The sequence below is a fragment of the Balearica regulorum genome, chromosome 1 (genome assembly GCF_011004875.1).
Source record: "Balearica regulorum gibbericeps isolate bBalReg1 chromosome 1, bBalReg1.pri, whole genome shotgun sequence".
Taxonomy (NCBI): domain Eukaryota; kingdom Metazoa; phylum Chordata; class Aves; order Gruiformes; family Gruidae; genus Balearica; species Balearica regulorum.
The window spans coordinates 16023277-16035784 of record NC_046184.1 but is presented as its reverse complement, the minus strand read 5'-3'; the positions used below and the strand labels follow the sequence as shown (position 1 = coordinate 16035784).

Below are 12508 nucleotides of genomic sequence, written 5' to 3'. Positions count from 1 at the left end.
ACACGGCATGGTACTGATGGAAACTGAATCACTGTACCTTTAGATAATGCTCTATATTGAGAAATTCTACTTAGCTATTGAATGATAACATTAATAATACTTAAAAGCTGCCAAAAATACTGGTATTTTCAGGCCAACATGTAAATTTAGGTTTTCTTTTACATCACTCTGCTCATAACTATTTTGCTTGCTTTCATGGTTTTAGTTATGATGCTGACTTAGGTAAACAAGAGAGCGCCAGAGTCATATACCTTCGTTTAGATGAGTCCTTATCTTTGTTCAGGAAAGAGATGGTTTTCTTCAGCCGCTCCAGTAACACAGTTGGAACGGCATAATTCCTTTACGTGGCTTTATGATGCAGTTGCAATATATTTTCAAGGCAATTATCTCTTGCACATATGAGAGTGTATTTCTTTTCATCCTGCTTCATTTTATATACTGATGTGATGCTCCATTTCAAGGAGGATTGCTTATTGTTCACCTGTTGGGATTTTAAGAAATATTTTCCTGACAGTAAAAATCCTGATTAATGTCTGCTTGAAATTTATTAAAAACAAGCTTTATTCACCCCTTTGTTTTCCAGTTTTGGATGCTCTCCTGAAATTTGAGCAGAAATGCCGTTGGCATTGGTAATGAGCGAGCAGTGCAAAGCTACGGGCTTAGGTGGGGGTGGGGAGAAACTATCGAGGTGGAAAGTAGATGATGGCACTAAATTACTCTTACAGATTAGTAAGACCAAACTGTATGAACTGATCTGTATTTGTATCCTTTCACAAGTTACATTGCTTCATATTTTTCTGTATCTTACTTTTGAGTGTATGATCATTCTCATCTCTTTCAACCCATAAGTTCATTTCTTCAGTAACCGCCCACTTGGGCTTCATCTCTCTCGTGTTCCATATCATACTTTTCTGTCCCCCTTTCTGTTTCCATCTTTTTCACATATGCTGTACACATTGCTTTGCGTCTGTGATGCTATGAAGTCTGTTCAAAACAGAAATAGGACAACTAGATTTTTACTGGCAACATTTTTTTATTTTTACTTAGCTCCAAAAAAAGCCCAAGAGGAGTATAGACTTGTAGAGGTATTACTGCTTTGTTGCCACAATAAATTTCAGTTTAAAAGTCCATGTACATCTGAAGAGCAGTTCCTTATCTGTGCAGTGTCTATCTTCAATTATTTTTTTATTGAGAAGTGGGGTTTTTCTCTCTTTATTATAATGAAGAACAATATTATCGGAATAAAATGTGGACTTTGTAAGTGACATACATATTGGTTTTGTTGTCATGATTATAACTTTTGCTTCATGTTGCGGACCTGTTGTAATTTATACGTATTGGTGTAAGGAATTTTCTTTTGAATGTTTTCTGATTTCTAGGCCATAGATCAGATAGAATATTTAGAGTGGGGTTGGTTTCAGCTCCATCCAAATGCTGATGATGAATGGTATGAATGTTACAGTTCTTTGGGAGTATCTTATCACAGAGAATTTAGGAAAAATGCAGTTTTAGTTACTAAAAATGTTTTGGAGGTCTTGAGGAAGTTTCTCAAATCGGCTTCTTTTGAGGGAAGTCTTAAGAAGCTTAGGGTGATTTTTAGAGTTCTAGATCTTAGTGTTTCACACTTTACCAATTTTAGTTATATTAAAATATAATGTATGCATTCCTGCAGGTTAATATCCTCCATGGGTAAGCTGTACAGCACCACCAATACGGTACTCTCTCCAGACATCTCATCAGAATTTCCTATGCTGTAGCTTGTGTCTCTTGCCTTTTGTCCTATCCGTGTGCACCTCTGAGAAACGTCTGGCTCTGTCTTCTCCTGACCACCTGTTAGGTAGCAGAAGACAGCAGTTAGATGTCTTCTTAATCATCTCTTTTCACGGTTAACAAACTCATTTCTCTCAGCCTCTCCCCATATGCTTCAGAGCCCTGTCTCGGTGGTTCCCTGTTGGGCTCACTCCAGTTTGTCAATGTCTTTCCTGTAGTGGGAGACATGGAATACAGTGGCCTGACCAGTGCCAAAGGATAACAATAATCACTTCCCTCAACCTACTGGCTACACCCTTGCTACACCCAGTCCAGTACACAGTAGGCAGCTTTGCCCCAAGGACGTACTGCTGGTTTATGTTCAACTTATTGTCCACTGGATCCTTTTCTGCAAAGCTTCTTTCCAGGCAGTGAGCACCTGACCTGTTTGGGTACACAGGGTCATGCCATCCCTGGTGAGCATTTGCTTTCGTTGAACTTCACAATGTTTCTGTCTGTCTGTTTTCCAAGGTCGTTGAGGTTCTTCAGAATGGCAGCCCTGCCCTCCAGGGTACTGAGCACTTCCCCCAAATTGCTGTCACCCATAAACTCACAGAGGGTTAATTTTGTCCCATCGCCCAGTGTACTAGCAGTGACATTAAACAGTATTAGCCAGGGCTGACCGGCCGCCAGCTGGATGTGGAGTCGCTGCCCACTCCCCTTTGAGCCTGGCAGTGCAGGCAGTTGAGGAGACAGTGAGCAAAACAGAAAGTAGCAGGTTTAGTAGGTCGTGGTTGCGAGTGAGGTTGTGAGTCTGTATTCAAGGCGGGGGGAATGCTGGGGGGATCTAATGGTGCGTTGGTGGGGGAACCTTAAATGAGTTCAGCAACTCTTGATTTAGGCCTAAGTGAATGTGGGAGTAGTGTGGTATAACTTGTGATTAGACCTAAGTAATATTTGTCTTGGTATGTTAAGCTATTTTCTGAATCATGGCATTTTCACAGGAATGTCTCCAAAATATGGTGTTCATTGTTAAGTCAGTGATGATGATAAAAATAGATATCAAAGTCATTTCCATCAACTCCAGATCCTGCCTGGCATCTGATTTCCAGCCCAGAGAGCAGTAGGAATTAACTCTTCCATCAAGACAGTTTAAATGCAGCTTTAATAGAAAGTTAAAAACAGCTAGTCAGTCGTCCTCAGTACTCCTCCAGTATTGTTATCAACTTTGGGTGTGTTTTTTGAGTTTTAAGTGTGCAGTCTGGAGAGAAACAGCAAGTTTCCTCTGTAGATATGATTGGTCATAGATGATTATTAATGCACTACTAAATATTTTAACACAAACCATATTCTTTAAAAAAATCAGCAACAATCATTTGGAGGAAAGCTTGATCCCAAGTGCAGGATGACAACCCATTCCTTCTTATTCCAACCTGCCTATACACTTAAAAAATTTCCATTTGTTTTAACATGGTAGAAGTTGTTAAATTCTTTCATACCTCTGTGATCTCTAATTTTAAAATGTTGAATTCTCAGTTTTCTTCTGAAGTAAAGCTTTAATCAGGTAAGATAATGCCTCATCATTGGAAGTGTTCAAGGTCAGGGTGGATGGGGTTTTGAGCCACATGATCTAGTGAAAGATGTCCCTGCTCATTGCAGGGGGATTGGGTTAGATGATCTTTAAAGGTCCCTTCCAGCCCAAACCATTCTGTGATTCTATGATAATACAAAAGATATTTGTCTGTGTTTAAATGAGCAGTTCAAGTTTTGCTTTCTTTGAATCATGCTTTCCACCAGTTTGATTTTTGGTACTGTTGACCTCATTTCTCTAAAACTAAACCAGTCTTGTCATGTGATTGACACGAAAAACTGAGAAATGTTTTGCTTTAGGGTTTTTTTTTTAATGTCCCCGTTCACTAGGGACATCTATCAGAAACTATACCTGGTTGTCTAATACGTTCTACTTCCTTTTCTGCACGTGAGGATAAAGACTGTGTTAACATGCTGTCCAAGAAAGCAAAAAGAAACACGGCACCATGGGCCCCACTCAGTTTCTGGCTCCAGCAGCACAGTTTTGCGTCGGTTAATGTTGCTCAAACAGCTAAAAACTGAAACCTTATGTATTATGCATACGAGTAGTTAATTTTTAAGATGGTAGAAATTGGTTAAATAAAGATCAGTTTTCATAGGAACTTAATGGTATTTTAGTGACAAGAGAGATGTTTTATTCTCTGGTGTTTCACTGAGGAAAGGAAAAGTTTGCAGGAATCTTGTCCCATAGGAAAAGGAAGGAATGATAGCAGGAGTTTTGTAGGTAAATGGCATTTTAGTAAAATGAAATTTTCTTCCTCTTTATTAATGAATTAATAATATCTGCAGAAAAAATTTAAAGTTAAACATTTAAGATACAAAATGAATAATTTTGTAAAGTATATCTAAAATATATCACATATTGTGCATGGCACATAGTACTGAGCAATGACATTCTTATTTTGAGCACTTTACAAGGCATCATAATCCATACGGTTTTAATAGGAATAAACATCTTTTTCTGAAGAGCTCATGTTGTATAAGATGGCTGTAAGATATTGTTTCATAGTAACTGTAGTGGAATCCCTTTCACTTGATTTAAGGGCTTAATATAAGCTTTGCTTCAGCAAGTACTTTGGTGCCCTATTGCAGAGTGTAGGGCAGTCGTTTCGGCCTATGTGGAGAATTAGTCTGATTAGAACATGGAGAAAGGTTCTTTTTGGAGGCACCAACTTCCAGTTTGAAGACCTACAAATGTGTCTGCTCTTGTCATTCCCCACCTGCTCTATGCATCAATTGCTTGAAAAAATTGTCTCCAAGAAGCAGACTATTGTTCTTCAAGTTTAGGGTGTTTGCCTATCCCACTTAGAGAATAAAGATGTAATGTAAAATGTTAGGTTGCTTTCACCGAAGGGTGAGCATTGGGTTTCTGCTGAGGTATTGGGATCTCGGGCTCTGGTCTAAGGTTGGTTTTAGTTTTATCTTACCTGCATTGATAAAAACAAACAAATTGACATATTCAGGCCCAACAGCCTCCCAGGTTGTTGGTTCAGATACAAGTGAGACAAATAGGATCTCATCCTTCCTTTTCAGTAGCTAGTGCTGTAACTAACATTTCCATTAAAACCATGGAAGTTTCCATGCTGGATTAGATTTGTGGCCCATTTGAATTAGTAAATTACTTTGAGGTACTTTAGAAGCAGATGGAAAAAAATTCAAATGGGTCCTCAGCAATTCTAACAAATCAGTCCACTCATTTTGTTTGTTTTGTGCTTGCATCCAGGCACTGCTTTAGGACCAAAATCTGAAAGTTTAATAACTCCTTTCAGAACTGAAACTGATTATCATTACTGAATACTTCTCCTTTGTAGGGAAGATTTTATGTACTTTTACAATATCTGTCCAGTCCTTTCTAATTTTGCATAACAGAAATAAATATTGCAAATAGCAGTTTAGAGTCAGTTTCATGAACATCTTCTACCAATGCACGTGTGAGCTTCCACCAAGAGGAGAAGTTGTATCCTGCCTGTGGGTTCCTACCCTCTCCCTATGCTCTTGTGCGTCTGCATCGTGAGTCAGATGAGAGAATGCCTTTAGATGACAACTAGCTCAACAGAAAAAACTCTCATGAGTGCTAAATCTTGGAGGCTGGAGTGGAGTGAAAGAATAGGGAAACAGGTCAGGGGCATGGAGGTAGAAATCAGAGCGTGCTCTGTTCAGGGCAGCCTCTATTCAGATCAGTTTAAAGTAATAATGACATTGAAGTTCTACTCCATCTTGACATTCTTTATGCTATTAGAATGGGCAGTTTCAGCCAATGGGAAATTGGCTATTTCTAATTGGCTATTCTAATAGAATGGGAAATATGCTATTTCTAATGGGCAGTTTCAGCCAATTTGTTTTGATGCTTAGGTTACCTCTAGAGAAATTTTATGGATGCCATGCTGTATGCACTGTAATGTTTGTGCTGTCGCAGTCTTCTATGGTATTTCTTAATAAATCATGTTTTGGTAGCCTCTCATCTTCTGCATACTTAAATCCCAGCAGAACTCTTAGCTATGATTTGGACCTGTTGACTTTTTGGAATTTAAATTAGTAGTTTCTTCCAACATTGTAATTTTTCTTCCTTATGGAAAAAGAACAGCCTTAGGGTACAGATATCACCAACATTTTCTGCAACTAAGACTGCAGAAGCAAAATAAAACAAATGACCCATGCAAAAGAAATAAGCCCCAAACGTTCATCAAACAGCAAACAAAAATCTATGATTTTATGATTTTGTAATTTTATTTAGAATTTCAGGAATAACTTAATTTCCTTTAATGTCCCCCCCTCTCGCATGAAACACCTCTTAATTTGTCATTGGATTCTTGCTACTTATGCATTTGGGAGTTGGTGCTGATCTTAGGTGTTTGCTCCTAGGGAATCCACTTTAGCTCTTCTAATTTCCTTCTTTCCTCCTCTTTATTAACATCACTGAGGTTACTTCTCAGAGCATTGAAGCCTTTCTCTTTTGGCTCAAGTAGCCTCTCGAGTGACGCAGTCTAATCACATTGGTTTATTACTGGCACTGTCCTGGTTTCCTCTTTGTTAGTGCACCTGATTGTCCTCAGTAGACTTCTCTTGATTCTCTAGTTTCTAGCAAAAGCTCAAAATCAACTCAGTTTAAATAAAGAGCATAATACAGTTTTTGTGAAGCTTATAGGGATGCTAGCTTCGTAGTTATCTTTTTTTTTCCAAAACATATTTTAGTCCTTGCAGAAATTTTTAATTCAGATTTTTTCCCTATCTTCAATATATATTATCACAGACCAATATTTGAGGTCAAAAAAGGAAATTGTATAATAAAAAGATTCTGTGTTGTTGAGTCACTTAGATGAAGAAAAACTAGCTGTTTTGCTCAGAGTATTGTTTTTCTACCTAATGTACTACGTGCATATTGGATTTATCTGCATTAAACTCCTCTTACATAACTATCTGGGAAATATTGGTTTAAAAACTGCATTTTTAAACAGCATCTCAGCCAGTAGATTAGAAGGGCTGTTCAGATTTAGTAAATCAAGAAAATACGGAGTTGTAATGACAAAAATCTTTTTTCTTTAAGAAATATAAAGTTCTAACCCTTGTTAGGCTGAGTTAGATTATAAATGTCACTGATTCCTAGGGCTCAGTGTATTTTGCCTTGACATATAATATTTTTGTTCGAGAAGAGGATTCAGCAGGCAGTCTGTATTTTAAGTCCTTAAAAAGTTATTTCCAGCTGTGCTTTCCAAGCTTAATAAGGTGTGATGTTAGACGGGAAGCAATACCAACGCCCTATGGTGTTATTTTTATGAACCTCTATATAAAGAAGTAGAATTATCAGAGAGATAGGTAGTAAAGGAATGGCTATAGGACTATAGTTCCCTCCTCTAATTTTCTCCCTGGCTTCACTGAGCAGAAGTGACTGGAGCAGCGGGCTGCGCGCCGTGCGGGCGCGAGGGCAATGCCTGTCGTGGCTGCATCCAGCCCTGGCATGTCGTGTTACAAGGTATTTAGGTCCAAAATAGTTTAAAGCACAAGTCCTGTCAAAGTTAACTAAATGTTACATATATATGTTTTTTGAATCTGTTCAGATAGAGCTGGCAGTTATAAATACTATACTCACTAAATCTGTTATGGTTAATACACTATTAGTTTTACTCTAGTGCTTTAAGGTTAAAGCAGAGGGAAAGCTGAGAAATTTTAAACTGGGCCCCAGTCGCTAGAGTCTGTGCTAACTGGGAGATGAGCCATGTGTCTGCTTCATTCCTCCGAAGACGCAAGTATCTTACGGCCCATGTCACCTTTGCCTCTGATCACGACTGTGGTGTTAGCAACTGACTGTGCACGGCAAGAAACAGAATAATGATGGCTCAAGTGCCTGAAGCAAAATCCTACATTTGCTGGTCCCTGGGTTAATAATTGGTAGTATCTTTGTTTTATTTCATGTGACATGGTTTCTTTACTAACTAAAATTGGCGGGTTGGAATGTGAGAATTTCTCTGCGGTATTTTAAATAAACTGGATCTTAAATGCACCATGGTTCTGGTTATGATCTGACTGCCCTTATGTCAACTACCCTTCTGCTCGGTTTCATCGTGCTGCCCGTGATGGCAGCATCCCTCCTGAGAATACACAAGTGTAGATATTTCTAATATTATGTTGTCTGCTTAGATGATAAAAACTATCAAAAGGCGCATATTCTGCCTGTGTTGCAGCTTCTGCTCTCACATAGGAATGGCAGGAAAACAGTTGCAGGTGTTTCTGCTGTAGACCTGCTGTCCTTAGGAAAACTGCTTTTCTTTTGAAAACTGTATAATATGATTGCCAGAGCTTCCTACTGGTTAGAATAGCAACTGAGAGCATCCATAGCAGGATGTCTAGCCACTGAACCCACAAAAAGGCCCTCTGTTTTGAAGTCCTGCTGAAATGCATTATCCCAAAGCATTTTGTTAGGATTGCAGGAAATTTGGAACAAAGCTACAGATTTTGGCAGTTTAGCAGGAGGTGGCTGCCAGTCTGAGGCACAGATGGAGGTATCTGGAGAAGCCAAAGCAGCATGGTCTTTCTGTTCCTTTCTTAAAACCATCAGAAGGATTAGATTTTTAGCACTTGAAATGGCTTAATTTAGATTTTGAGATAAAATACAGCAGGGAGAAACAGTCTCTTTTTTAGTTCTCTTCCACAGATTTTTCTGTGGATTTAGGAGATCAGAACCATATTTTAATTTTATTTTCTTTAAGCAGCCTGGGGTTGCGGAATATGATTTTATGACATAAGCGAACTCCACAGCAGTTCTTGTATTTGTGGGCTATGTAAGTCTTTGGTGATATTTGCACCTTTTTCTAATCACATGGTGCCAAGAAACTACTTCAGAGTTTACTGTGGCAGTAGAATTAATCCGTGGGTAGTTCTTTGCACTTTTTTCCCCCCTGTGCAGCTGAGAGGAAGGGGTCAGAACACTAGTCTTCACATTTAAGACACTTGCTCATTGAAGTCAGTAATTGAAGTTAGTGGGAGTTCAATATTAGTTTTAATAGGTTCCTATGCAAGGCCACCTGTAGATGTGCAGCTGAGTCGCAGCAAAAAGTTGCAGGGAAGTAATGGGCAAGTGTGGCTACTGTAGCCGCTAGCAAAAGCAGCTTTGTAAGCAGGCCTGCAAAGAGGGCTTCATTAATAGCCTGTGCAGCATGAGGTGTGCTGCCCTGCTGCTCCGCTGTCCTTTGACTTCTCTGATCCATTTTTAAACAAATGCATACAGACAAAAGCATTTGCAGGCCTATTCTTAGTAGAGTAAAACCTATTTGACATACTGTACTGTTAAGAGAGTTGATTTCCTTTATGCCTTACTAAGCTTTCTGCAGTACTTCTCTAAACTTTTTGGTTTGGTTTCTTATGCAGCATTTTTCAGATGCAGGTACGGGGATGTTCTCTGCATAGCTGTGAAGTGACTCACTTGTGTTCAGTTGTGAACATGTGGTTGCTAAAATTAATCAGAGGCTTAGATTAGTTTATTGTGAATAAACAAAAATAATTGGCTACTAAAGTGAAAGGTTATTTGGCAAAGATTTAAAATTTCAGTTAACTTAGTTGGAATTTAAGTCTGTGCCTTAATAAACTTACTGGGAGGACGTAAAAGGAAGATAACTATATTAGGAAGTCATAGGGGGCTGGTTATAAATGGAAATAATGGAACACTGTCTGATGAAGGAGGTATCTGATTCTGGGTGAAATGCCTTGGCTGTTATTTTGTTAGTTTTATTAGTTCTTTCAAAAGAAGCAGTGGAAGACCTGCTTGATTCACCAAAATGCTGAAAAATGTGTAAATGAGAGTAGTTCTGTGTTATCCTGGAGATAAACAGTAGTGTAAAGGTTTAGGCTACCTTGACATGGGGAACTGGGATGATTCAAATTGAGAAAGATAAAAAAAGAGGGGGGGAAAAAAGAAGCGTTTAACTTTGAAGCTTTCTCAGGTTTACCGGGTACCTTCCTAGACTGCTTTTACATTTCTCTGTGGATCTGAGGTGCCCAGACATGTTCAGAAGTGTTTGTTTTATAAATTTAATTGTCCAATTCCCACCTAAGTTATCTTGTAATTCAGAGTTTTAAGTGGAGAGGTGTGTCTGTTCTTGGAGGACCCTAAAGTAGTAGATGTTCTCAGGTCATGCTTTCCATATTCCAGGAACACGGATTTCAGAGCAGTGGCTGCAGTTGGTTTGATTTGCAAAAATGTGCAATGGTTATGAGTGTAATGGCACAATGTTTGAATGATGTGAGTTCTAGCCCAATCTAAGCTGTAGGTTTTTATTGTCCTGAAGGAAGTTGAGTATACATTTCCTGCTTCCCAAGTGAGTGTCACTAACAAATCAAAGACATGTGGGAAGAGGCATCCTCCAGCCCTTCTTTCAAGGACAGGTCACTCATTAGATTAGGTGTGCGAGATCAGGCAAAGAGCCAACAGAAGGGAATGTAGAGGTCACGGACCTCAGGGAGTGTGAAAATCTCATTTTTACTCCCTGGGTTGTATTTTATATCTAAACTTGTCCCATGTGAAAAGCCTAAGTAGTCCGAAGAGCAGGCATTATAATGTCACACCCTTCGAAAAAAAAAAGTGAATGTGTCTGGGAGAAAGGATGTCACAGATTCAAACTTCCTTTGATAAAGGGAGATGAAGTGTTGGGTTTTCTACTTGCTGGAGTGCTCTCATTACTAAGTGGCTATTAGTGAAAGATAAAGTGATTTCGCCAAATCTACGTAGCCTGTGACAACAGTTGAATTTGAATAGATTTTGTTGCTGCAGTCACTAGTCCAGCCCAGTAACCTGTAGATGCCCTACTCATGGTGGTTTCCACGATGATAATAAATTTTGTGATGCTTCTGTGATTTAATAATAATAATAATAATAATAATAATACAGTTTTCTTTTCTTGCCATTCTTCTGTGTTTGATCCCAAATGTATAGAAGTGCAATTTAAATATATGAAGTATAATTTCAATCTAATAATGTATAATACATTTGGAATTTCAGAGCTGAGAGCAAATTGTGCTTATTCAGACATCTGGTTAGAGAAGTTTAATTATCTGGTCAATCCTTTGGGACAAGGAGATGACTTCTTGCCCCTTCCTGCCCTGTGACTGAGATTCTGGAATTCATAGAAGTCATGCCGTGACCCTCTTCAGCAGTGTCTGGGTCTAGAGAAGTGTGGTGAAGTAAATTCAATGTATTCAATATCCAGGTTTTCTTGAGTAATAATCTTTTGATTTTCAGTTTTTCTGGTATAATACATTACTTTGACATCCTCTATTGTCAAGTGTTGTATGCAGAAATGTCCCTTGGAACTAACTATAATTTCTAAATGTTTTAGCAGGTTTAAAATGTTGCATTATCCTATGTCATGCTTATCAATGTTTTGTTGCTTTTATAGATTACCTTTCTCAAGGGATAGATCTCTCTGGAATAGAAGTAATTGAAAATGACCTGCTTTTTATCGCAAGAGCTCGGCTTGAGGTGGAAAATCAGGCTAAAAGGTTGCTTGAGCAAGGTGTGGAGACTCAGGTAAAATACATTTTCTTCTTTATTTTCTTTCAAAAGTAAAGTGTCAAAGTACTCTGAGCTTGATTTCCTTTGTTTTGTGTAGCATTGTCTAGTGAAGATTAAACATGAAAAAAGTCTTACATGAGAAATTCTCACACATGAGAATATCCAAAGAAATTAACAAAACTGACCTTGTACAATATTTGCAAGAATAAAATTTTGCAGGATCTGATCCTGAAATTTGGGAGAAAGTAGGTGTTGATTTGAAGAGTTTAACTCTAAACACTCTGATAAAAGCTTGATGATTGATAGGACTTTGCATTAAGCACAGTATACTACATTGCCAATATTGATGAGCTTTATAGATAAATCTGAAAAATGCAGTTTCTTAAAACTGTGGGAAGATTTCTACATTTCAGCTATGCAGTAATATATTGAAACAATTTGAAAGATTTCCCATTCAAACTTTAAAGGGCATTTTAAACTTTGAGGTAAATATTCACTGTAGGGAATATAAAAATGAATATGCATAATTACATTCATCCATACTAAACGTAATTATCTACATTTTTAAAAAACAGGCTGCATCTATTATTTAACTATTTGTAGTATCATTAGTTCTGTCTTCTTGCCTTTTTAAAAATTCATGTTCTTTTAGTATTCTTTAAAAAAAAAGTTGTTTAAATCCCCATCACTACAGCAAGAGAAAAAAATCTACTACAAGTTCCTATCAAATTTGGGTTTTAAATTAGAGAACAAAGAGAATTAGAACAAGACATTTTTATTCTGTTTGTTACCAACAGTTAAACTTATCTGTAAGTCAATATAGCATTCGTTTATACTATTGAAGGTTGACATGAAAATAGAGCATATACAGAATAGAAAATCTCTTCATTAAATTGACTTGGTTAGATAATTGAGGATTAAAATTATCAGTATGTCTCAAACTTTTACTTAGAACTCTTATTTCAAGTAATTTTCTGCATTAAGTCATGATTGTGGGAAATACCTTTGGCTATTCACTGATAGCAAAATGGTAGGAAAAAACACCCCTTTTTTTTACTTGATTATTATTCAAACATTGAAACTCCTGGCTATTTGAGCATGTTGCCAAGCTGTGATTGGGCTTGTTACAAGCTATGAAGCATATGCAATGTTAAATAAAGACTGAAC

At 37.8% G+C, this 12508-nt stretch overlaps 2 protein-coding genes across 2 annotated transcripts in view; one reads left to right on the top strand and one right to left on the bottom strand.

The window, feature by feature from the left end:
- DUS4L (dihydrouridine synthase 4 like) overlaps nucleotides 1–8877 on the bottom strand; it is a 117643-nt gene extending 108766 nt beyond the window's left edge. Inside the window, exon 1 of the mRNA XM_075741971.1 lies at nucleotides 8873–8877. The gene's annotated coding sequence lies outside the window, so the exon portion shown is untranslated. The remainder of the gene's footprint in view (nucleotides 1–8872) is intronic.
- COG5 (component of oligomeric golgi complex 5) overlaps nucleotides 1–12508 on the top strand; it is a 190224-nt gene that overhangs the window by 70532 nt on the left and 107184 nt on the right. Inside the window, exon 7 of the mRNA XM_075741876.1 lies at nucleotides 11226–11356. Within this exon, the coding sequence (XP_075597991.1) occupies nucleotides 11226–11356 (131 nt within the window). The remainder of the gene's footprint in view (nucleotides 1–11225; nucleotides 11357–12508) is intronic.